Source organism: Manis javanica, chromosome 7 (genome assembly GCF_040802235.1).
Source record: "Manis javanica isolate MJ-LG chromosome 7, MJ_LKY, whole genome shotgun sequence".
NCBI classification, from domain to species: Eukaryota; Metazoa; Chordata; class Mammalia; order Pholidota; family Manidae; genus Manis; species Manis javanica.
In genome coordinates, this window is record NC_133162.1 from 10943572 (window position 1) to 10970661 (window position 27090).

At 42.1% G+C, this 27090-nt stretch overlaps 1 protein-coding gene and 1 long non-coding RNA gene across 4 annotated transcripts in view; one reads left to right on the forward strand and one right to left on the reverse strand.

The window, feature by feature from the left end:
* The window catches only part of INPP5F (inositol polyphosphate-5-phosphatase F), a 95846-nt gene extending 93286 nt beyond the window's left edge, over positions 1–2560 (reverse strand). Inside the window, exon 1 of the mRNA XM_073240307.1 lies at positions 2314–2560. Within this exon, the coding sequence (XP_073096408.1) occupies positions 2314–2410 (97 nt within the window). The 5' untranslated portion in view covers positions 2411–2560. The remainder of the gene's footprint in view (positions 1–2313) is intronic.
* A 160-nt stretch (positions 2561–2720) lies between these two features.
* LOC108406696 (uncharacterized) overlaps positions 2721–27090 on the forward strand; it is a 45531-nt gene continuing 21161 nt past the window's right edge. Inside the window, exons 1-3 of one of the 3 annotated variants that reach the window (XR_005059372.2) lie at positions 2721–3165; positions 3815–3969; positions 22267–22367. This is a non-coding gene — a long non-coding RNA (uncharacterized lncRNA). Of the gene's footprint in view, positions 3166–3814; positions 3970–4576; positions 8417–22266; positions 22368–27090 lie in introns of those variants that run through there. The other 2 variants (XR_012132988.1, XR_012132987.1) reach the window with 2 other exon arrangements.

A 27090-nucleotide genomic window follows, 5' to 3' on the forward strand; every position in this document is an offset into this window, starting at 1 on the left:
AAAGTCAAGTGCATGGGATTCTTCATTCACTGGCTACACTTGAACACTGAAGCTCAAAACAAGCTGTTACTTCTGAAACATAATGGCCTCTTCCTCCTAGATTTTTGGTGTATTTCAGACTGTGGTCTGCTAACCCCTAAGTGAGATAAACTTTAACTGCAAAGACTACAATCATTTTCTTCAGAAAAAAAGTTTTTAAATTTGCCTTCTGATCTGGACTTTGAACAGATAAACAGTCATTCAAAACACATGACTTAATCCAAAATCTAGGCCCTGGTTACTTTGTGAATATTTCTGGAAGGCTTAAGCCTAAAGCTCATCCACGCTCTTTAGCTCAAAAGTATAGGTTTAAGCATCCCTCCACTAGCCAGCATCCAATGATGTTGACTTACTTCACTTGAGGGGAGTAATTTATCCCCAAGCAATCAGTGGGATTGGAGTTTCCCATCAATAAACCAACACAAACCAGCAGAATGACAAATAATCTATTTAAGACCCCTCCTATTCAGGATTCCTGTGACCTCACCTCATTCCATTCAATTCCACCAGCTTGGTTCATTTCCGTCCATCTTAAAAGCTGAGAGAAAAGAGAGACTAGCCCTAGAAATGGAGTCAACCAAGTCCACCCTATTTATATGTGTCTCAATTCTCTGCCCAAATACACAGGTGACTTCCTAGCGATTTCCTGAGTTTTTATGAACACACTAACTCTTGTCCTCCAAGACAGGCACTGAACATTTTAAAAAATGGTATTATTTTAAATGCATTTTCATTACAAACAAGGACTAAGAAGCCCAACTCTCCTTTTAAACTGAGGAAAGAGGCACAGAAAAGTGTGGTCTGATGAGCTGGAGATGATTTTAAGTTTAACCCCTTATCTGTAATGCTTAACCCCTTACAAACTGAAGAGTTGACTCTTTTGACAGCCTGGGGAATCTTGCAATCTAACTTCAAGCTGCACTTGAGTTCCCTACTCAAACTGGGGGCAGGGGTAGGCAAATGGTCAAATCAGGAAAAAGAAAAGAGAAGACTGGCCAAAATTAGCCTATCTCCAACAACTTTTGTCCTAAAATCATCAAGAACCTTATCTGGGTGTAGTAGTTTCTCCTCCATTCCGAACAGAGGATATAAAATGTAATAGCAAGAAAATACACCAAAAATCTACAAAAAATTGGTTAAGTTCTCCTTCATTGTTCTAGACACTAGCAAACCTCTACTCCCTGTGACCTTGAGCAAGTTAGTCAACCTTTTACACCTGTCTCCTCACCTGAAAAGAGAATAGCACTACCTAGTTTGTAAGGTTGTTGTGGGATTGGGAATTACATATTAAGGAAAAGATCCTTGGAAACCATCCTATAAACAATAATTGCTCTCATAAGAAAAGCTCATTTAGACCTTTTATACTTTTCAATTTATACCATGGATTGGCCAGACCCGCAGGGTATCTAGATTACACAGAAGAATCACAAATAAATTTGAAATGATATGGCCATTTATTTGAAGAACCCTATTCTCTCACTTCTAAAGTGAAAGATCGCTGCGGTGATCAGGAAAAAGGACTGGCGATCTGAAAGGGGAGGGAGAGGCCTCATAACGGAAACCGCCCCGGACTGGCAGCTCTCTGAAGGCAGCGACTCTCTATTTTACTAACCATTAGTTTTCCTAACGCAAACTAATTGTTTCCTAACGCATCTCACACCAGCTTACAAGACACTCAGATATGGATCCGCAAACACCCTGTATCGCACAATACCGAGGCACACAAAAATGCTGAAAGTTTACATTACAATGCAGTTTAACTGTAAGAATAAAATGAAAGAGAAGGCACCTAAATAGGGTTCCTATTAAGTGACCAGCATGAAGTCACGCCTTTAATAATAAGGGACCAGAAACATAAAGATGTCACAGAGAGTGTAGCTCCGGCAGGACTTCCCACAGAACTGGCGCGATCACTCTGGCCCGAGACCGGGATTCGAACCCAGAACTTATCGCGAAGGACTTGCCGGAGGCCACTCCAGGGTTGAAGAGGCCTCTAAGGCCTGGCGCGCCTCGCCCGAACTTTCCGGTGGGCGCCGGCGCGGGTCGGGACCGCTCCCCAGGGCAGCAGAGCAGACCCCGAGGCGGAGGCGCGCTGCTGGCAACGAGGGGCGCCGGCCCTTTATCCCCGCGGAGGGGTCGGGCCGAGGCGAGCCCCCTCGCTTCGGGGAATGATGACAGTTCGCGCGCCCGTACCCGCCGCCCGCCCGCCCTAGCCGCGCCCCCTCCGCGCCCCCCGCCCGGCCCGGCCCCGCGGGCCCGCGCCGCCGGCCTCACCCGGTCGCAGCTGGAGGCTGCCGTCGCGGCGGCTGCACCACAGCGCGCGCTCGCCCTGCTGCAGGATGTAGTGGTCCTTGGCTTGGAAGAGCTCCATGCCGGCCCCGGGCGCCGAGGGAGGCGGCGACGGCCCGGGCGCGCCCGCGCCTCCGCGGCACCGCGGCTCCGGCGGCGGCGCGCGGGCGGTCTTGGTCGCCCGGGGCCACCAGAGCCCGCGCCTCGGGGAGCAGCTGGCGAAGGGAAAGCCCGGCGCGCCGGAGAACGCGCCCGGGCGACGGCGGCGGCGGCCTTGGGGGCCTCTCCCGGCTCCTCCCCTTGCCCGGCCCACCGCCTCCGGCCCGGCCCCGCCCCGGCCCCCGCCCCTGGCTGGCTCCTCTCCCGGCTGCTCCAGGCCCCTCCTCCCGCCTCTTCCGGTCCGCGCCCCTTCCTGCCCTTTCCCGCAGGCTTAGCCTGCAGCTTCTCCCGGGCCCTCCTCCTGGCCCCTCCCCTGGGCTCCTCCTCTCCGCCCCGTCGACCCCGCCGGCCGGGCCCACCTCTCCACCCTGAGAGGCCGCTGGCGGAACCCGGGCACGGCTGAGCCAGGCCGTCCGCCCTCCTCCCGTGCGGCCTCTGGAGCAGAAGCCCCTTCGTAGGGCCTCCCCTCCTGCGCTGAAGGGTTAGCCGTTCCTTCACCTGCCCCGAGGAAAGCCCGGCCCACTGCCTAAGTCCAGCCTGAAGCGCCCTCCTCCCCGGGCCTGAGCTGCCCGCAGAGACCCAGACTGGGCGAGCCGGGAAATGCGACCGAAGAGGCCGGGCTGCGGCAGGTCTAGCCCCAACCAGGCTCTCCACCGACTGGCGGCATCATCTGTTCGGGTATTTCCCCTTAGAACCCTTATGACGTTTTTAACAACAGCAGGCATTCAATAAATGCACATCAACTAGGAGCATATAACAATAGAAAATACAAAAATATTGCACAGGGTTCTAAATAGCAGGGAGAAGTGAGCAAAGTTCAGAAGATATTGTGTCCCGAATTGAGCAGGATGAGTCTGAGAAGTCTGTAAAATAAGTTAATAATGAAGTGGAAGGATCTACTCTAATAAGGATAAGATGGCTGGAGAACCTGTTGTGCAAGGACGAATCCCTCCCGAGTACATTTGAGCTTTCTACCTTGAAAGACCAGGTGGCATCTTGAACAGAACGGGGCTTGGGAGTCTGCCACCCAGGTCCAAAACCAGCTCCGGATATTACCTAGTTATGTGATCTTGAGACTGTCTCTGGTCTCAGATGGTGGTTGAACCGAATGATTTTTAATTATACTTCCAGTTTTATAAATCAGTGAGTCTTTCTACTCCTATATTCTCTAATACCTTAACAGGAAAGGAAAGGAAAAAAATAGATGAGGTTAGGAGACAAGAGAGGCAGTGCTTTTAACCTGATAAAATAAAAGTGAGAGGAAAGCAGGAATTCCACATTACTAATTATTCTAGCCCACACTGATTTCTTGGTTGAATTTCCACAGCACAGAAAGTCCCATGATGACAAAATGTCCTGGAATCTCCTCTAAGTACCATGCCTTCTAGGCTGTTCAAACACATCAACATTAAGGTCAAGAGGCATGATTACTGTGTCAAATCTTTGTGATGTGACTTGGACACAGAAGATAATGGAGATAAGGTAATGAGGTTCAGTGGAACCATCAGTTTCATTTATTACTGAATTCTGCCATATGTTGATTTTACTTAGCAAAAATGGATAATGAGAAAATCCTAAGACAGTATGTTCTGAAAATTATTTCAATACTTTTTAATGACTCATGCCAGATGTGGAGTAAACAATGCTACTTTAACTGTTAAAACAATTCATTAGACAATTAAAACTTTCCCTGATGTTCTGAATCGCTAGTTCCAATCCTAGCTACCTGTTAGAATCACCTGGGGAGTTTTTCAAACATAGCAATACTTAGGCCCAGACCAATTAACCCAGATTGAGGTGGGACTCTGGCATCAGTATTTTTTTTCTCAACTCCCCTGACGGTTTTAATGTGCAGCCAGGATTAAGCACCACTATTTTAAATGAAATTAATTGGAAAAATCTGCCTGACAGCAAGCAGCTTAGCAGAAACCAGCAATCATTAACTAATACTATTGTATGGAGTTGGTTACCTATAAATCCACAGTTAACAAGGAGAGTCCTTAGGAAAGAGAAAACCTGAAGGAAAGATGCTTCTAGAATCTTTCTGACCCAGACACACACTGTTCTTTCCCTCTTCCCCTAAATGCAGGCTTGGCTTTGGAGTAGTCAGAGCCCTGGCCTGGCTGAGCAGAATGAGTGAAGAGAGTAAATACTCGGACCTAGGTGACATCATGTCCCCAGTCTCCTGCCACAGCTGCCTGGCCTTGATCCTGTTATATAGACTTCCTGAACCTCAGACCCTGCTCGCCTGCCAGGTGCCCCCGACCTTGCGGCATCTCCACTCCCTGGCTGACGTCCCGTTGGCTTTGAGGCTACCTGACACATTCATCACTCTCTTCCAGCTTCCTAATTCAAGGCCTTCCTGCCCTTGAATGGTTTTACTCAGGTTTTAGTAGAAAGTTCATGTGATGCTGTTTTTTTCAAACATGAATGACCATAATGCATATGATATATCATCTTTTACATATATGGCATATTTACACTAACTGTATTCACCAGAGAGCTAGGTTCTAGCCAGTTTTGTGTGATCTCAGTCATTACATAATCTCTTTTAGTCTGTTTATATATTTATTAAGAGAGATGATCACTTCCAGCCCTAAAATCAATGAATGTGAGGAAATGTGTGCACATATTTACACCTACACAAATAATGATGGCAAATGACTCAACTCTGATTATCCATTTGGCCTTCAATGTCAGGTTTGACTCAGATTTGCAGGTTCTGATTAGACTCCAGTATCTTCTGGTGAAATTTGACTTTTAACATCATCTCCTGTCCACTTGTCCACAGTCTTTGTGTTGTTTTGTCTATGAGAACTTTCTTCCGTCTTGTTTGTGTATGAGAAGTCCCCCAAAGGGGGAATTTTTTAAATAGGTATCCTGCCTGCCAGGAGGCTGCTAATTTCATACATCAGCAGTCAGGGCAGTTAAGGGCCCAAGAGACTTGCAAGCCAGCTTTTTACATTTGACCAATCATTAGCCCATTTGTCATGGATTTGTCTGCTGGTAAACTTGCCCTACCTCTTTCCTTAACTTAAGGACAATTGGAAATTGTAGCAACCATTTCGGAGCACTGTGACATTGTAGGGAATCTACAGTGACCTTGCCTGGGCTGAAACCGCCTATTTGAGAAGAATCAGAACAAAAAGGGAAAACCACTCAGGAAAGTGTCACATTGGTCTAAAAGAAAGACATCACTTTGTTCAATGGAGAAGACCATCTTTCCTTCATTTCTATACTGCAGAGGATTAAAAAGTACTGGCTTTTTAGTTGTATGGCATGATAAAATTGTCACAGACCCAAGTTATTGTTTTAACCAGCTATAATAATTCTATCATATGTGAGAGGGAGAAAATGGAATTTTTTGCATCTAATCTCCTTCCTGAGGGAATGTAGTTAGCCTTTTACAGTAGTAATTTCATATTTGTCTAAAGCCTGTTGTCTCTCACTTCCTCTGTTATGCATTTACTGTTCAATTAAAAACCAAAAAAGTAGTTTAAAAAATTAGTTCTAAATAAGCTAATTTGAAAAAAATGTCCAAGGTATATTTTTAAATAGAAAAGTCCAACCTGCAGCATAGTGTTTTAAAGTATCCCATTTGGGTTTTTAAAAGGGGAGACTGGGAGAGATACTATGTTTTTATAAGCCCAGAACATTTCTGAAACAAAACATAACAAAGTGGGGTTACCCCTGGGAATGAAAATGGAGGGGTCAGGGTGTGGCAGTGGAAGTGAAGCAAGAACCATGGAGGGTAGAAACTTTTCCTTTTCACTTTATATTCCTGTACACTGTTGACTTTTTTTTTTAAACCATGTGCTTTTTTTTGCTTTTTTTTCTTTTATTATTTTGTTATCATTAATCTACAATTACATGAAGAACATTATATTTACTAGGGTCCCCCCTTCACCAAATCCCCCTGACAAACCCCATTACAGTAACTGTCCATCAGCAAAGTAAGATGTTGTAGAATCACTACTTGTCTTCTTTGTGCAGCACAGCACCCCCCTTGCCCCTCCCCCACATTATAGATGCTAATTGTAATGCCCCCTTTCTTTTTCCCTGCCCTTATCCCTCCCTTTCCACCCATCCTCCTCAGTCTCTTTCCCTTTGGTAACTGTTAGTCCATTCTTGGGTTCTGTGATTCTGCTGCTATTTTGTTCCTTCAGTTTTTCTTTGTTCTTATTCTCCACATATGAGTGAAATCATTTGGAATTTGTCTTTCTTCGCCTGGCTTATTTCACTTAGCATAATACCTTCTAGCTCCATCCATGTTGTTGCAAATGGTAGGATCTGCTTTTTTTCTGTAGCTGAATAGTATTCCATTTGTTATATATACCACCTCTTCTTTATCCATTCATCTACTGATGGACACTTAGGTTGCTTCCATTTCTTGGCTATTGTAAATAGTGCAGCGATAAACATAGGGGTGCATCTATCTTTTTCATACTGGGCTGCTGCATCCTTAGGGTAAATTCCTAAAAGTGGAATTCCTGAGTCAAATGGTATTTCTATTTTGAGCTTTTTGAGGAGCCTCCATACTGCTTTCCATAGTGGTTGAACTAATTTACATTCCCACCAGCAGTACAGGAGGGTTCCCCTTTCTCCACAACCTCGCCAACATTTGTTTTTGTCTGTCTTTTGGATGGTAGCTATCCTTACTGGTATGAGGAGATATCTCATTGCAGTTTTAATTTGCATTTCTCTGATAACTAGCGATGTGGAGCATGTTTTCATGTGTCTGTTGGCCATCTGAATTTCTTCTTTGGAGAACTGTCTGTTCAGCTCCTCTGTCCATTTTTTAATTGGATTATTTGCTTTTTGTTTGTTGAGGTTTTTACATTTATACATTTTGGATGTCAAGCCTTTATCGGATCTGTCATTTATAAATATATTCTCCCATACTGTAGGGTACCTTTTTGTTCTACTGATGGTGTCCTTTGCTGGACAGAAGCTTTTCAGCTTGATGTAGTCCCACTTGTTCATTTTTGCTTTTGTTTCCCTTGCCCGGGGAGATATGTTCATGAAGAAGTCGCTCATGTTTATGTCCAAGAGATTTTTGCCTATGCTTTTTTCTAAGAGTTTTCTGGTTTCATGACTTACATTCAGGTCTTTGATCCATTTTGAATTTACTTTTGTGTATGGGATTACACAGTGATCCAGTTTCATTCTCTTACATGTAGCTGTCCAGTTTTGCCAGCACCATCTGTTGAAGGGACTGTCATTTCCCCATTGTATATTCATGGTTCCTTTATCGTATATTAATTGACCATATATATTTGGGTTAATGTCTGGAGTCTCTACTTTGTTCCACTGGTCTGTGGGTCTGTTCTTGTGCCAGTACCAAATTGTCTTGATTACTGTGGCTTTGTAGTAGAGCTTGAAGTTGGGGAGCGAGATACCCCCCAACTTTATTCTTCCTTCTCAGGATTGCTTTGGCTATTTGGGGTCTTTGGTATTTCCATATGAATTTTTGAACAATGTGCTTTTAATGCTTTAAATTTTTTAAAAACCTAGTTAAATTTATGTGTGTGTGTGTGTGTGTGTGTGTGTGTGTGTGTAGAACTCATTCTTCTACCACACACACAAACATATTTTTAGGTAATTTATTACCCAAATATCAAGGACCTTTTGTCTTTATAAGTCAGGAGTCCAAGGCATAGCTCTTTTTATTCTTCATACACTGCTTAATATTTTTGAGCTTTCCCAACACCTTAAAATGCTATCAAAGCAAGGTATAGTTAAGTATATAAGCCATTTTTCTGCACTATATACTCTTTTAGATTGAGTATAAGGAGCAGGGTTTTTTCTTTAGCATCTTTTCTAAGCCATGGCAATAGCAGTGGCTTTTCTTGCTCTCTGCTGATTCCAGGTCTCAGGCGGATGACTTGGGGCCTGTACCATCTTAAATCAATAAATTGTCAAAAATGCCTTCTGTTGGATAATCGTGTTAGCGATTTTTCAAAGAATATTTTGTACTGCACCAGAAAACAATGGGTGGGGGTTGCTCCTGTGCAAACATGGTGTATCCTTAGAAAAGCTGCCCACTAGAATTTAAACTTATTGTTTCATCTCCTGGTTAAAGAAAAATAACACCTCTCAGTGCTTCACCATTTTTTGAGAGCAGCATGTAGTGACAAGGAAATGCAGGGTTTTGGTTATCCTAATACTGCTCATCCTTTTCTCTCAGTATTAACAGCAATCCTTCAGTGAGCCTGAAGGGTGTGTGGCCCCTGACTGGACAGGTAGGGGGAGGGGGTACATAGCTGGGGCAGTAAGCTATGGAATGTGATTTGCGAAGTCTCCAGGATTATGTTTTTAAGGTGGCTCCTGATGGGTAACCAGAGACCAGCTGCAGATGTGGCAAATATATTTTCAAAATCTGGCTCTCTAATTTTAGGATGGAGATGCTGTTACTGCTTCTCCACTATGGCAGGATGCCGACATTTCAGTTGCATGCAAGTGTACGTCATTCCTCACAATTGATCTTCTGTTGAGGACTTAATCAAGTAGAGATTCTAGGTTGCAGGGGTTATGCTTACAAAGCTACAACCCAAAGGACTCAGTCCAGGGCAGCCCTGAAGTAAAAAAATCCATCCCATGCAATTAAAAAATTAAAGGGAACTGCCAGCCCTTTATATTTCTCAAATACTATAAAGCCTCTGTAGGCTTTTCAATCTTTCTCTCACCATTGTCCTCATACAGCACAGATACTCCCATACCTCTCCTCTCCAGACACCCTCCCCTTTTTTTAGCTCTTTGCTGTGAAATCTGACAGTGCACCAGGGCTGTTTCCCCTGGAAAGGCCTGGCCCTCTGAGGGTAAGGAGAAAAGCTCTCCAGCTGTGGGGGTAGGAGACAGGCTGGGGACGCTCAGACATTAACAGTCTATCCCATTTTTCAGCTTGAGCATATTTCTCCCCTGGGATTCACCAAGACTATTTTCATTTTGAATGCCCTATAAACAATTTTATTTGAGCCCTTACATTCAAAGGCCGAGGACTAGCACTGGACTTTTCTTCCCTTATCATCATTAGAACTCGAGTGTCTGGCTCAGAGGAGGACAGTGAATTCTGGGGATGCAGATAATCTGCTCTGGATCTGAAGACATTTCCCAAAGCAACACCAATCCCTTGTTTTCTGTTGACTGGCCTATTTGGAGCAAATTACTTGTTGTTCTGCCTGTCCAGGTTGGAGCTGAGAAATCCACAGGGGATGGAGAGAGACAGGAAGGATTAGTGTGAGAGGCAGGCTGTTGAGAAGATCTCTCCTGTCTTGTTCTCCCACTGCCTACCCCAGCGCTGGTAAGCAGAAGTGTTTACCCACCACCAACCCCCCATCAGTGCTGACCAGTGCCAAGCCCTGGGTCTTGGCCACCTCTCCTATTAACATAAACCACATGTACTTTGCGAAATCTCCCAAATCTCCAAGGTCAGTTTCCCTTATGTAAAATTTGGATAAAATATACAATTTTTTCACAAGTTTCTTGTTCAGATTACATAAAGTCAGATCTTTGAAAAAGTATCCTAAATTATAAAGTGTTATAGGAATGTTATTTCATAATTGTTTAAAAGTCTAGTTTTTGTGTAAAGTTTTCCCTTGTAGGTCTCAAGATTATTAGATTCCTAACATTCTAAATACACATATATGTGTGTATATATGTTACGTTCACTTTACGATTCAGATGCTTTTAGCTCAGATCACATCAGTGTGGAATAGTAATAGACATTAATCATATAACCAGAAGGTAGCTGTTGTCCTTGATTCCCAGTCAGGGACAAAGGATTCACCCTGAGGCTAAGAAACTTAAGCTTCAAGACTTGGATTTCTTTCAAAGCCCTGGGCCTATTTCTGTCTTTGTGATTTTGTATTCTTCTTTCTGAAGAGGACCCTCCATAGTTTAAAAAGCTTCAGGTGCCACAAACATTTCTTCCAACACTAGCATAAAAGAACATTCTGTGCTTTCACATTCCAGGAGAGTTTTGTGCCTGCCCTTTGTCTCCTCTTAGTTTGTCCTTCCCTCTGTGATCACACTGTGTGTCATTTTAGCCCCTCCCCTTTCTAAACTCAGATATTCTTCCTGATACCTCCAATCCACGATTCATGTATCTGGGTCAACAGTCATGTAGCTGGGTGAACACACACACACACACTCTTTCTCTCTCTCTCTCTCTCTTACTCAGTCACTTCTATCAAGGGATAAATTTGGAGATCAGAAATAACATGTCCATTATAGCACCATTCATCCCAAATGACTCAGAGCTATTCCCAGTTACTGAGGAACCCATACAGTTAAAGTGGAGCCAGGAAGACTTCTTTGATTCAATAATGCTAGGGTTATAGTATTTCCAGGAGTGATTCCAAAGTACTATCAATAGGAAGAAAGTGTTTTCATCATGTAGATATTAATATTAGACTATGTTGTCTTTGGAGGAAATGTAACACTCCTTGTGGCAAGGTGTGCTTGCCTTGGGTGATTCAGAAGGAACCTGTCTGCTGCTATTCCTGGTCTGGGAACTCCCTGGAAGCAAGCAAGGCACTGCAGTCCCCCATCAACTCATAGGAACCCAAGCTCACTGTCCACTAGACACACACACACACACATACACACTCTCACTCAAAGCCAACAGGCAAACATCTTCAGGTACCTCTGATGCCTGAAGGTAAATACTTGGGGAGAGAGAGGGCAGGTCCCACTCTGTTGGAAGGGTTGGAATTTTCAAAATAGAGATTGGGAGACATCAGACTGGGAAGGGGATTAAAAGAGGGCAAAAAACAGACTAAAAAATTGGGAGTATAGAACTGAAGAGACTGCTAGTGTCCATCCAGTATATTCTCTGAAGGCCTGAACTGAGAGGCCTTTCCCTCCCAGTGGATGAGGAAAAGTAAGTTAGATGGAGGCAAAACCTCCAGCCTCTTGGACTGTTTTAAGTTGCTTAACTGACATTTTGATTCAAGCGCAGTTGAAACCCATGTAGCTGCTGAACAAAGGCCCTCAAAGGTATCAGACCCTAATGCCTGGAGCCTGTAAATGTTACCTTATATGAAAAAAGTGTCTTTGCAGATAAAATTAAGGATTCCATCCTGAATTATTCAGGTGGTCTCTAAATACAATCCTATGTAGCCTTATAAGAAGAAGGCTGAGGAATCTTAAAAGTTCTTATTAAAAAAAAAAAGTGTAATTATATGGTGATGAACATTAAACTTATTATGATCATTTCCTAGTATACACCTATATCAAATCATTAGTGTACACCTGAACTAATACGGTGTTATACATAAATTATATCTCAATTTAAAAATAAAAAGGATGGAGGATATTTTACACTCACAGAGAAGGTGATCTGAAGACAGAACAGAGACTCAAAGGTGGAAGTGATACGTCCACAAGCCCAAGAATGCTGGCAGCCACGAGCAGCTCAAGGCGAGGAACTATTTCTGTCCTAGAGCTTCTGGAGGGAGCAGGACCCTGCTGACACCTTGATTTTGGACCAGTGAGTCTGATCTTTGTAGCTTCCGAACAGTAAGAGAGAAAAGTGTGTTGTTTTAAGTCACCCCAGGAAACTAATGCAGCCTCCATTGGAATTCTGCAGGTGTTTGGGCTGGCAAAGATTGGCGGCGATGGGCAGCAGCACCTGCTGATCATCAGCTGCAGCTGTGATTACTTGTGCTCCCTAGTGGAGAGGATCTATTGTGCCAGGGCCCTCCCAAACTCTGCCATACAGATTACCATGAACTTGGTGACTTAAACAACAGAAATTTTTCTGTCACAGTTCTGGAGGCCAGAAGTATAAAATCAAGGTGTTGTCATCCGCCTCCTTGTGGAGGCGGGGAGGAGAATCTGTTCCGTGCCTCTCTCCTACCTTCTGGTGCCTTCTATGATTCTTGGCTCCTGGCTGCATCCCTGCAGTCTCCCTCTGCCTCTCTCCTTCAGGGATCTACACATGGCCTACCTTCCTTACTGTGTCTCTGCATATCTTCTCCTTTTCTGTCTCTTAAAAGGATTAGGTGATTGGATTTAGGGCCCACCCTAATCCATGATGATCTCATTGAGAGCGCTTTAAGTTAATTACATCTGAAAGACCCATTTCCTGTTTCCTATTCACAGGCACTGAGTGTTGGGGACTTGGACATATTCTTTGGGGGGACACTTTTCAACCCAGTAAGGGACCAACGGCCATCCCTTTCCCTGGGCTGGGGGATAATAGAGGACTCCAGCAATAATCTAGCCTGATGGGACTCAGTAAGGTGCAGCAACTTGCCTAGGAACAGGCAGCAAATGTCTGATAGAACCCAACCTTGGAATTTCCAATCCAGCAAGATTCTCTCCACATCACCTACCCCCACAATAATTCCCTGCCTATGAATGATGCTATTTCAATCAGCTTCAAGTATACACCTCACCAATCTTCATGTGATACCTCTGGCAGAAAAGACAAACATACCATACATTAAATATGAAAACCAAGGATTCATATTTCATGTCAACATCTGAAAGGTTTAAGAAAATATTTAAGAAAATATTACTTACCTTCCTGTACCTGCAGCTAAATGATAATTCTTCTCATGAAGGGAAAGATTTCTCAAAAGGTAGCTGGTTTTGCATCCCAAAGCAGCTATTCTGATGTTTCAGAATGTAGAAGATTCTTTACACTAGAAGTATTACAGTCAAGTCACAGTTTATGAGACATTTTCTAGTGCTCCTTATATGTATTATCTTATTTGAGACAATAGATACCTTCAAGATGTCCTCATGGAACTTGAGTCAGTGGTTTCCATTTACCATGTGTTTGAAAGGAAGGGGAGAACTATTTCTGAAGGCCAGTGCCAGACACTTTTACCACTTACATAATCCCACAGGATTGGTATCTCTCACTGGGACGTGTAGCTACTGTAGGGCATGTAGAAGCCACAGAGCACTTGTCAAGCACTGTGCTTGTCCCTGCCCAGCTCACTTCCTGTATCAGCTTCCTGGAGCTACTGAAATCAGGTCCCACAAACTGGGTGCCTTGCAACCACGGAAACCTATTCTCACGCAATTCCAGAGGCTAGAAGTCCTAAGCAAAGGTATTAGCAGGGCCCATGCCCTCTCTGAAGGCTGTGGGGAAGGATCCCTCCTTGCCTCTTCCCTAGCTTCTATGACTTCTGGCAGTCCTTGACATTTCTTGGCTTGCAGCTGCATCACTCCAGTCTTCGCCCCCATTGTCACACGGCCTTTCTGCCTCTGTGTCTGTGGTCTCTTCTGTTCTTCTTATAAGGACTCTAGTCATATTGGATTTAGGGCCCACCCTAATCCAGTATGACATCATCTTAACAACTGATTACATCTGCAATAAGCCTTGTTTCCAAATAAGCTCACAATCACAGATTTCTCAGGGACATCAGTTTTGGAGGGGAACATAATTAAACCAAGTACTCTTGCCCAAGGGAGATTTGTAGGTCTCTTTGGATGGCCTGATTTTCTTTTCCTGCCCCTCTTAGTAAGCCAATTCCTCATGTCACTCAGAAAGCAAAAGCCATATAAAGAGTAATAGATGTCTGAACAAGAGAACTGAATTGTTTCCTTTTGTTGCTAGAGACTACATATTTATTTACTCTTAAGGAAATGTAAAACATCAGCCATCAGGGAATCAAGTATGACAGTGTTAGGCAGGAAAATAGATATAAGCAGGGTGGAAAGAGAAAAAGACCAGGAAAGTCCACTAAAAAGACCCAAAATTAATTAATTAAAGCTCAAAAAGCCAGGAGCAACTTCTCCTGGAATGTTTGAATATTCCCCAGATAAAGGAGGGTACCTCAGTATAGCCCGTCTTTAGTGTGTTAATCATACAGGCCCAGTAATAAACAACATAGTAAAAGGCAGAAAGGATTCCATCTCAAAGATTGTCTTTTAATACCCAGGAAAATGAGAAGATACTTAACTTACTCTTTAGAAAACAGACAATAACTCAGCCCACCTTGTGGGCTGGACAGGCAGTCTGATATGCTCCCAGACCAAGATGCCGGTATCCCAGGGAGAAATCAGAGCAGGAACTTCCTTGTGTTAAGTTAATTCTAAGTATTCAAAGACCACTTAATAAGTCTACACCCCCAGCCCTTAGTCATATTCCTAAAGAATCCTTAAAAGGGGGACCCCCCAACCTTTCGGGGTGCTCCTCTCTCTGCTGTCGCCCGCACTTTCTAAGTGTGTAACCTTTTAATATTAAACTTTCTCTCCAAACCTTTCAGGGTGCCTCTCCTTGCTAAGGTGGCCTGTACTTTTTCTCTCTTTAAGTAACTTTAAATAAAACTTTTACTCTGCTTCACTACTGTGTCTCTGCCCTCCAATTCTTTGTCATGGCGGGGCCAAGGACTGAGGGAAATACACAATGCTCCCCGAACAACAGCAACCAAACCATTCACATGTGACTCCTCACAGCTGTCTCCATCTGTTCCAGGAGTCTGCGTTGTTACCCACACTGCTTCCCCTTCCTCCCTTCAAGAAGGGTCCCATCTCTGCCAGCCAGCCTAGAGCTTTCAGAGTTGTACCAAGTAGACCTCCACACCAATGGTTCCGCCATGCACCCTTCTCCTCCATCCATGCCCCACTGTAACAACTCCAGGGGGCAAATATGTTCCCAGCCCAGGGCAAGTTACCTTTGAAGCCAAAATCAGTCAAAGGAAGAAACAAAGTAGGACAAATCTGTTGCTTACAAGCAGTTGTCCACTTCTGCTCACCCGTATCTCTCACGACCAGACTGTGAAAAGGGACCCCATCCTGGTCCTGGTATGCCCTGGCTCCCCCCCCACCCTTATAATCACCTATTCATATGGAGATGTACTTCTCTCCACCCCTTGGAAACACCTATTGATATGGAGATGAACTAAGGCCTGGAGAGAGATTCTGGAAATACTGCAGTTTTACCCACCCCTTCCCACTGCCCCTCCAGCTGAGCTTCAAGGCAGGGAAGGACTGTATTAGCAGGTCAGACTGCCACAACAAAGGGCCACTGATTGGGTGGCTTAGACAACAGATATTTCCTCACAGTTCTGGGGACTGGAATTCCAAGGTCAAGGTGTTATCAGGGTTGATTTCTTCTGAGGCCTCTCTCCTTGCATTTGGCCGCCACCTCGCTGTGCCCTCACACGATTGTCTCTCTGTCATGTGTTGTCTGTGTCCTAATCCCCTCCTCTTATAAGGACACTGGTCATATGGGATTAGGGCCTACCTAATTTTTGTACTTTAATACCTGTTGAAAGGCCCTATCTCCAAATATAGTCATAGTCTGAGAAATTCAATATAAGAATTTTGGGGGAGACAGTTCAGCCAATAGCACCAGCCAAATATCTCATCATCAGTCCACCTACCCTTCTCTCTTCCCATCATCCCCTGCCCATCCTTGGGGTCCATCCTACAAGACGTAGAACCTTTTCTCCAAGCACAATGTGAAATAATATAGGCACACCTAAACCAGATACTTGCAACAATCTACCCATGATAGATACATTCAGTAAGTTCTTGGGTAAATGAGAGTACCCATGAAAAATGATCATCTTAGACACAGATGGCAAATATTTTATTAACTGAGGAAATGGAAAAAAACAGTTGAAAAATTAGTTCCATTATTAACCTAATTGAAAACAACAGGTTTTCTGTATGCTTAAAATAGCACCAAGCATCTGAATGAGCAAGAATGACTAAGACTAATCATGGGTTTAAAAAAAAATCTTAAAAACCTCAATAACAACTAACACCTAATGTGAGAAAATGTTGTCTTCTTAAGTCACAAAAAAAAAAAAACATCAACAGTGGGCAATAAAACAGTTTAAATTTCAGAGACAGAATGAGAGCCAAAGGGTGTGTGCATAGAAAAATAAAACCAAACAGCTTTTCATGTTTTTCTCTAGGGTTTAAGGAAAAAGAACATTGATAATGCTCTAGAGAAGGGTTAAACACTGAAGCTGGAAATAAGCACGCAAAAGTCCCCAATACTGGGACAAAGCATCCCTCTTTCAACAGGCAAAACAATACCTTTTTTGGAGTTAGAAAGTATGAGACCAGAGAGCTTATCACTAATAATGATATAATTAAGCAACGATGTTTTTCAGGTCTCAGCTCAGTGTCAGTTACAGGTTCTATGTGACTCGATGTAGTAGTGAGAGATGCAAATAACAGAAAGCAGGGGGCCAACAGGGTTTATATCAATTTCACAAATTATAATAAACCCACAGTTCCAAGTATGCATTCCATTTACACTTATCTCCACAACCTAATAAGTAAGAGAATATATTAAACCAAAATAGCCTTCTTTGCAACAAGTCTTTGAATGGATTGAGATAAGTAGCTGAGTCCCTGATAGAATATTGGAAAAATAACACCTTTGTGTAGGTGTAGAATCACTGATGACGTCAGAACAAGAATTACTGTCAGGTACCAAACAAGATGTCTTGAGGGAAAAAATATAATGAGATCTGAAGCACGGAAAGTCTATTAAGAAAAATAAACAGGAGGCCAAGGAAGGTAATAATGCTACCTCTGATCTTCCACAGCAGCCTCTGTAGAGCTCAAAATAATTAAAAGCCATATTTTTATTCTGAGACAGCAGGAAGTAAATATCAATACTGGTTACGGATAATGTGGGTGGTGCTCGGGTTCTCCTAGCAGTATCTCCAGTCCTGAATGGGGCAGCTTGGAAGAGGACTTCAAGAGAGTGTCTCTCTTCTTCCCAGGATCTTCCCAACTCAGTCATCGGAAAGTGTCCTCATCCAAATATTTTTTGTTTTAATATAAAAATGCTATGTGTTAAGAATTATATTTAAAATTTCCATCAGAAATCTCAATGCTATTAAGCACAAGAATTAGTCCTATTCCACAGACTGAAATAAGGGAGGGTACAGGAGATGTGATCATTTGGTCAGTGTGTTAGTTTCCTAGGGCTGCTACAACACATTATCACACACTGAGGGGCTTAAAACAATATAAATTTATTCTTTCACAGTTTTGAGATCTAGAAGTACAAAATCAAGGGCTTGCAGGTCCACGTTCCCTTGAAAGACTTTAGGAGAGAATCCTTCCTTGCCTCTTCCAGCGTCTGGTGGTTGCTGGCAATTCTTGGCTTATAGACACATCACTCCAATTTCTGTCTCCATTGTTACTAGGTGTCCATGTCCAGATCTTCCTCTTATTATAAAGACACCAGACATTGGATTAGGGCTCCAGTATGACCCCATCTTAACTTGCAAAAGCCCTATTTCCATGTAAGGTCACAAGTACTGGGGTAAAGACTTGCACATTTGTTTTGAGGGGGATACAGTTAAACCCACAACAGTCAATGTAAGAACAAGATATTGCTATCTAGAGGTAAAAATATTCAAAACCACCAAAGGCCATGTCTCTCTGAGCAAAAAGGGAGATAATACCGTGTTTACCCGTGAAATGGCCCAGAGTCTCTTTCTGAAAAAGCTCTCTCTAGATTCATGATTCTATGACTTGAAATGTGTTGTCCTACACAATCTATCTATAATGTCTCATGACTTTTCCATTACAAAATTTTCACATTCCCATCCCTAAAGCTGGTAACAATGTTTTTCAAGGGAAACTTCTTCCAAAATGCTCTAACAAATTCATCTCTAAACAATTCATCTATTCTTTAGAAGGAAAGAAGAATGTCTATAGTGGGAAAAACATAATAAGAATAATTAACCTTTTTTAGTTTCCATTCTTCATAAGACCGGTAGGCACCATCAGGCTACTTAATATAATGGACACAACCATCCTCATTTAGGGACTTGAATGATGGAGACAGACCACAAAAGGAACTTGCCAAGGTCTCACAGGCCCTAAGAGGGTAAAGGATCAACTACAGACAGATGCAGCATACTTCTGACCTCAACAGCAAGACAACTGGGGCTAGAGGTGGGAACAGGATGGGGTGCGAAAAGCCAGAAATAGAATAAGCTTCCTTCCTTCACTCTGTACTAAGCAATGGTTTGTTTAGGAGCTGCTGTCTCTGTGCAGTGCTGCCTCTGACCCACCAATAGAATCCGAATAAGCCACTCATACAACACCCCACAACAGAGGCCCATTGTCCTGTCAGTCAGGTGACTGTGAGCTAAGCATTATTCCCCTCGTCTGTAGCATGCGTTGTTGCAAGGCTGGAGGAAATCATGAAATGTAATCATTCAAAGTCTGAAGGAAAACCAGCAAAACTGAGTGATTCATTCCTGAGTGATCCCCCCTTGTGTCATTTTACCCCACAGCATTCTTTTCTACCTTTTCCTTAAAAAACATTTATTCACTCAATAACTACTATGTGCTAATTTTGACAAGATATCAGCTCTTCCTTTTTTTTGTAATTACTAAACCCTATAGAGGCAAGGGATAATAACTCCTGAAGATTTCATCTTAATGCAAGAGCAATATAAATAACCAAATTTCTTTTTTCTCTTCAGGCTTTAATATGAAATTTCATATGATTTATCTTTTCAATTGCAAAAGAACATTTAATGTTCCATTTCCTCCTTTTAACCTTGTGTTACTTTACCCCTTCACTTTCTACTGTTCTGAATTATTTTATATTACCTTCTTTACCCTTGGAATTTTCCTTTTCCTTTATTTTCTTTTTTCTTTCTCCAAATAGTTTCCTAACTGCCCCAGATGTTTGACTCTCTTTTCCTTGTGGTTTTCTCTAGAATCATAAAAGAGACTTTCAGTTAGTTTCACAGCATCATTTTACAGATTAAGGGCCAAGGCCCAGGGAATTTAAGGAATTTGCCTAAATTAATGCAGTAATTTGTGGAAGTACCCAGCCCTAGAATCCAGATGTCTTGATTGTCTTGACACAGCACTGATTCCTTCTTTGTACCTAATTCCACATTCATATAGGAAATGTTCATATCCCTCCCCTGCTTGCTGATCTCTTATGCTGTACAATAATGTCAAATCATAGGCTCTAGGTCATCAAGAACAGATTTAGAGGATTTATTCTGGTGTTTAAAATTTTTGAGAAGTCATTCCTGGGTGGGTGGCAGATTTCGTAAAAGTCTGTGAAATGTGGCATCCATGTTATTTAATTTGACTAAAAAAGAGAAATACAAAGAAAAGAAGAAAAGAAAAATAGGGAACCTGTAAAATTGTTAATAAACAAAAAGGAAGTGAAGTTATACAACTCAATTGTGGTATACTCACAAATGTCCCTTGTGGGCACAATTTAATAATAAAACATTAAGGTCATAGGTCAACTAAGTCATAATCAACAGAGGAAAGATGATGTTTCCATTAACTAGAGTGGGACCATGTTTGTCAAATGTTGTGTCCCCACAGTCTTCACAGTTCTTGAAGCATCATAAATGCTCCATGCATTGTGTCTAATCAATGTTGATTGAGATGTTATTAGCTTAGCTTGAGACAAGTGCCTATTCATAGTTCAATAATATGGTCCCTGGGGGAGGGTCCCACCACCCTGCAGCCCCTGTCATGAGCAGGGCTGGCAGTCACCCACAAGCACTCACCAGCAGACTGCACAGGGCATGCCCTGATGAATGGCTTGAATGGTTAGGGGTGGATTCAAAGACCCAAAATAATAATAGCATAAACAAGAGAGAACAGTCTTTTCCCCTCCTTTGAGCAGCTGCATATAGGCACTTCAGAATTTGTATAATAGGTGTAATGGGTTGAATAATGTCTCCCAAAAATTCATGTCCACATGGAACCTCAGAATGTAACCTTATTTGTAAATAGGGTCCTTGTGGATGTAATTAGTGAAGGATCTCAAGAGAAATCATCCTTGATTTAGGACAGGCCCTAAATCCAATAACTGGCATCTTTATAAGAAGAGGAGACAGAGAAGAAGGTCATGTGGACATGGAAGCAGAAATTAGACAGATGCAACTACAAGCCAGCAGAAGCTGGAAGATGCAGGGAAGGATTCGTGCTTAGGGTCTTCAGAGGGAGCATGACCTTCACCTTGATTTCAGACTTCTAGTCTCCAGAACTGTGAGAGAATAAGTTTCTGTTGTTTTAAGTCACACAGTTAGTGATGATTGTTATGGCAGCTCCAGGAAACTATTAAAATATTTCTCCAGGCATCCAGGACCCAGGCTACTCCCAGCTTCCTTTGCATGATTCCAAGAAGGTGGTCCTCATCATCACGGCCCAAGATGGATCTCCAGTCTTCCTAGTAGAATGGGAAAGAGAGAAAAAGGCACTCACACCCCTTTTAAGTACACACCTTGTAAAACCCATTACCTCCACCTTTATCCAAAAGCGACATTCAGCACAAAGGATGTGAAGAAATAATCTTTACTCTGGGTGGCCAAAAGCTCAGCTAAAATTTAGGTTTCTGTTGCCAAGGACAAGCAGGAGAAAAGATGTTGGGAGACAAGTAACAGTCTCTACCCTTATGATGGAATTAATTCTAAAGTTTTTTTTTTCAACTTCCTAATATTTTATGTTTTAACAAAAAGATCAAGGGAAGACTTCTAGAGATTTTACTGGACCTAGATGTTGAATGATGGAAGGGGAAGTAAAGAAAACCAGTGGGAAGGGCGTTTCAGGCTGTAAGGTGGCCTAAGCAAGCACAATGGGACCTTAGCTTAAATTGATCTCTTTTTCAGGAAAGCCTTCCCTGGCTCCCAAATTAGGTTCTCTCCCTGTGTCTCACACCATGCAACCCACGTTCTCCTCTGTAGCACTCTCTGTGCTTGTTCAAGTCTGTTGACCTAGTAAAGGAAAACTTGTTAAGGGCAGGGATCACATCTCTCTTGATCACCGGCCCCAGCACTTGGCTCAGTACCCAGCACACAGTAGGTGCTTAATAAATATTTGTGATTGAATGAACGCAGGAACTAAGGCAGGAGGTTAAAAGCCTCAGCAAGATCAGTGACACAGATCAGAGGTGCCTGGGGTTCTGAGCTGCCCTGAAGTAGGCTGGAATGAAGACTGACCAGAGACTGTGCAGAGAATTTCTGAGGAATGGGGCAGTGGGGGGTAGGGTGGGCAGGTGCTACTTTTTAAAGCACAGATTTGCCTTAGGATAGTTAATAGGGTATTGGTGTACAGGATTTCCTCCTTTATAAAATAGAAACAATGATGCATATTTGACAGGGTTGTTTGGAGACTGCAGTGAGGTATCCGTGTGCAGCTCTGGAAGGTACTCAGTAAACAGTAGTTATTTCCGAGGAGGGAAGAGGCAGGGGTCCATAATCAGTACACTCATTTATCTGTCAAATATTTGGAGAGGGCCAAGTGAGTTGGTGAGATAGTAACTCACCCTCACCCTCTCCACGGTGGTGATTCCACAACCAGTAGAATCTACGTCCAAGGATTTCTAGCCAAATGGGAAGCTGAAATCCAACCTTCATGCAAAGCTCCAGTAAAAGCTAGATTTGAACATGCTTAAACCTACACTTAGGGAGACATAGTCTTCCTCTCTCTCCACTGAACTAAATGCATAAGACCCACAGGCAAAAGTCACTAGACCTACCCCCTAGTTACAGTGCAGATGCTGGGAAAGAGAATGACAGATCCCCACTTCCCCATCCTGGGAGCCCCCACCCGCCTCCCATCAAGGAGCGTTAACCACACAAGAGCATCCTGTGTGAACTCAGGAAGTGAAAGAGGGTGGAGCGCGGGGTCCCGCCTTTAAGACCAGCAACCCCACCCACTGATGGAGGAGCAGTTAAAGGAGAGAAGGGTAGTGGGAATGTGTCTCTGACATTCTCCCAAATGCAGAGAGAAGCAGGACTCTTCTTCCTTACATCCCGGGTCTCAAGAGGAACTAAAATTTATCTGTTTCTGTTTAAGCTTCCAGATATTTGCCAGTTGGGGAGGATGTTCCTGGGATGAAGAAGAGGATGTACAAAGGCAAGGAGCCAAGAAAGAGCATGTCAAGTCCACAATTGTCTGTAGGTCATTTTGTTTAGTTGTTTTGTTCTATTTTGTTAGAGAAATTACTTAATTTTTTTATTAAGGTACCATTGATACACACTCATATGAAGGTTTCACAAGAAAAACAATGTGGTTATTACATTCACCCTTATTATCAAGTCCCCCCCATGCCCCATTGCAATCACTGTCCATCGGTGTAGTAAGTTGCCACAGAGTCCCTACTTGTCTTCTCTGTGCTACACTGTCTTCCCCATGATCCCCCCACACCATGTGTATAATCAAAATACCCCACAATTCCCTTCTCCCTCCCTCCCACCCACCCTCCCCAAGCCCTCCCCTTTGGTAACCACTAGTCCCTTCTTGGAGTCTCTGAGTCTGCTGCTATTTTGTTCCACAAATGAGGGAAATCATTTGGTATTTGTCTTTCTCTGCCTGACTTATTTCACTGAGCATAATACCCTCTAGCTGCACCCATCTTGTTGCAAATGGTAGGATTTGTTTCTTTCTTATGGCTGAATAGTATTCCATTGTGTATATGTACCACCTCTTCTTTATCCATTCATCTACTGGTGTACACTTAGGTTGCTTCCATATCTTGGCTATTGTAAATAGTTCTGCGAGAAACATAGGGGTGCATATGTCTTTTTGAATCTGAGAAGTTGTATTCTTTGGGTAATTCCAAGAAGTGGAATTCCTGGGTCAAATGGTATTTCTATTTTAGTTTTTTGAGGAACCTCCATATTGCTTTCCACAATGGTTAAACTAGTTTACATTCCCACCAGCAGTGTAGGAGGGTTGCCCTTTCTTCATTTTATTTATTTCTGCTCTAATCTTTATTATGTCCCTCCTTCTACTGACTTTGGGCCACATTTGTTCTTCTTTTTCTAGTTTCATTAATTGTGAGTTTAGACTGTTCATACAGAATTGTTTTTCTTTCCTGAGGTAGACCTGTATTGCAATATACTTCCCTCTTAGCATGGCCTTCACTGCGTCCCACAGATTTTTGCAGTGTTGAATTATTGTTTTCGTTTGTCTCTATACATTGCTTGATTTCTCTTTTTATTGGTCATTGATCCATTGATTATTTAGGAGCATATTGTTAAGCCTCCATGTATTTGTGGGCTTTTTTGTTTTCTTTTTATAATTTATTTCTAGTTTCATACCTTTGTGGTCTGAAAAGCTGGTTGGTACAATTTCTGTCTTTTTTAATTTACTGAAGGTCTTTTTGTGACCTAGTATATGATCTATTCTTGAAAATGTTCCATGTGTACTTGAGAAGAATGTGTATCCTGCTGCTTTTGGGTGGAATGTTGTGTAGCTGTCTGTTAGGTCCATCTGTTCTAATGTGTTGTTCAGTGCCTCTGTCTCCTTGCTTATTTTTTGTCCAGTACATCTTCCCTTTGGAATTAGTGGTTGAAGTCTCCAAAAATGAATGCATTGCATTCTATTTCCCTGTAGGTGCTCCTATTTGGGGTGCACAGATATTTATAATGGTTATATCCTCTTGTTGGACTGACCCTTTTATCATTTTGTAATGTTCTTCTTTGTCTCTTGTTATTTTCTTTGTTTTGAAGTCTATTTTGTCTGATACAAGTACTGCAACTCCTGCTTTTTTTTCCCTATTATTTCCATAAAATATTTTTCCAACCCTTCACTTTTAGTTTGTGGATGTCTTTGGGTTTGAAGCAAGTCTCTTGTAGCCAGCATATAGACAGGTCTTGTTTTTTTATCTATTTAGTAACTCTGTGTCTTGATTGATGCATTTGGTCCATTTACATTTAGGGCGATTATTGATAGATATGTACTTATTGCCATTGTAGGCTTTAGATTCATGGTTACCAAGGTTCAAGATTAACTTCCTTACTATCTAAGAGTCTAATTTAACGGACTTAGTATGCAATTACAAACACAACCTAAAGGTTCTTTTTTTTTTCTCTCCTTTTTCTTCCTCCTCCATTCTTTATATATTAGGTATCATATTTGTACTCTTTGTCTAACCCTTGATTGACTTTGGGGGTAGTTCATTTGATTTTGCATCTGCTTAGTAATTTGTTCTACTATCTTTACTGTGGTTTTATTTCTCCTGATGACAGCTGTTTAGCCTTAGGAACACTTCCATCTATAGCAGTCCCTCCAAAATACACTGTAGAGGTGGTTTGTGGGAGGTAAATTCTCTCAGCATTTGCTTATCTGAAAATTATTTAATCCCTCCTTCAAATTTAAATGATAATCTTTCCAGATAAAGTGTTCTTGTTTCCAGGCCCTCTTTGCATTAAATACATCATGCCACTCCCTTCTGGCCTGTAAGGTTTCTACTGGGAAGTCTGATGATAGCCTGATGGGTTTTCCTTTGTATGTTATCTTGTTTTCTCTCTCTAGCTGCTTTTAAAAGTCTGTCTTTATCCTTGATCTTTGCCATTTTAATTATTATATGTCTTGATGTTGTCTTCTTTGGGTCCCTTGTGTTGAGAGATGTGTGTACCTCCATGGCTTGAGAGACCATCTCCTTCCCCAGATTGGGGAAATTTTCAGCAATTACCTCCTCAAAAATACTTTCTATCCCTTTTTCTCTCTCTTCTTCTTCTGGTACCCCTATAATGTGAATATTGTTCCATTTGGATTGGTCACACAGTTCTCTCAATATTCTTTCACTCCTAGAGATCCTTTTTTCTCTCTGTGCCTCAGCTTCTTTGTATTCCTCGTCTCTAATTTCTATTCTATTTACCAGGCCTTCTACTACATCTAATCTGCTTTTAAATCCCTCTGTTGTATGTTCCAGTTCAGATATGGAATTTCTTAATGATTGAATCTCTGTCCTAAATTCCTCCCTGAGTTCTTGAATATTTTTCTGTACCTCCTTGAGCATGTTTATGATTCTTTTTTTTTTTTTTAAAGGGCATCTCTCATATTTATTGATCAAATGGTTGTTAACAACAATAAAATTCTGTATAGGGGAGTCAATGCTCAATGCACAATCATTAATCCATCTCAAACCTAATTCTCGTCAGTCTCCAATCTTCTGAAGCATAACGAACAAGTTCTTACATGGTGAACGAATTCTTACATAGTGAATAAGTTCTTACATGGTGAACAGTACAAGGGCAGTCATCACAGAAACTTTCGGTTTTGATCACACATTATGAACCATAAACAATCAGGTCAAATATGAATATTCATTTGATTTTTATACTTGATTTATATGTGGGTCCCTCATTTCTCCCTTTATTATTATTATTATTTTTATTTTTAATAAAATGCTGAAGTGGTAGGTAGATGCAAGATAAAGGTAGAAAACATAGTTTAGTGTTGTAAGAGAGCAATTGTAGATGATCAGGTGTGTGCCTGTAGACTATGTGTTAATCCAAGCTAGACAAGGGCATTAAAACATCCACAGATGCAGAAGATTTCTCTCAAAACAGTGGGGGTGAGGTTCTAAGCTTCACCACTGTTGATCCCCAATTTCTCACCTGATGGCCCCCCTGCGACTGTGCCTGTCTTAGGTTGTTCCTCCCTTGAGGAATCTTACCCGTCTCTGGCTAACCAGTCATCTTCCGGGGCCATACAGGGAGATGTAAAGTTGTTAAGTGAGAGAGAAGCCATATTGTTTGAAAAGGTTAGCTTTTTACTTCTTTGCAGATTTATGCCCTGTGGCTTTTATGCCCAGAATTTGTCTTGAGGTATCTTTACCACTTGGAGGAATTATGATACTCAGTAAATTCGATATGAGGCACGAATTCTATTTAAGGGTTGTAATTAGGAAGGAAGAAGAAAAGCTATAGAGGTAGCAGATGGAAGAAAACATGGGAGGATTGATTATTTCTTTGACATATCTTCTTGTAGAGTAACTTAAGCATGTACAGGTTTTAAACTACTAACTAAATTGCACACACACATTAACATAATAGGAATACAGTTACATAACCAAAGCAGATCTATAATTACCAGCCATCTCCAGTGAAGCCAAGAAAACCAGTTAGGCACCCTAGGCATTTGTGAAAATTTGTCTATGATATGATGGATATTGTCCAACTGTACTTGGACAGTCTGAGAGAAATCAGACAAATTAAAACAACCCATTCCTGGGAACTGTTCACATCCCATATGTTCTTTTAACTGTAAATAGTCTGTAGTCGTAAGATTTTGGAGTGCTACAACTTGTACTTCTCCTAATTCTTGGTTGAGTTCCAACAGTATAGATCCAGTCAAATTTGTTGTTTTACTGTATGCACAGGCCAGCTTAGATATCTCCTTCTTCATTCCAATGGCAAGTCCAGGAAACGGTGGGATGAATGCAGCTACAACTGCAGCATCACCTGGATCTTTGTGGAGGTTTTTCGATGATCATCTTCTGGTATGAGTCTTCCAGAGAGTGCTGATGTTGGAAGTTCTTCTTCATATCGTATCTTAGTTCATTTTCTAGGGTTTATGATTCTTATTTCAAACTCTCTTTCAGAAGATTGGTGAGTTCAGTTTCATTTGGGCCTTTTTCTGGGGTTCATGGGATTTTGGTTTGAACTGGGTTCCTTTGATGTTTCATATTTGTATGTGGCACCCTCTGGTGCCCAGAATCTCTAGTCTCTGGAGCTTCTCATTCCCTGGAGTGATGTGAGGGGTCGCAGAGGAGTGGTCCTGGTGTCCTGTTTCGTGAGGTCTGCTCTGTTCTCCATGTGTATGCAGTCTGATGCAGCCTTCTTTCCTGTTGCTCTTTTAGGATTAGTTGTATTAACTATATTTCTGTAT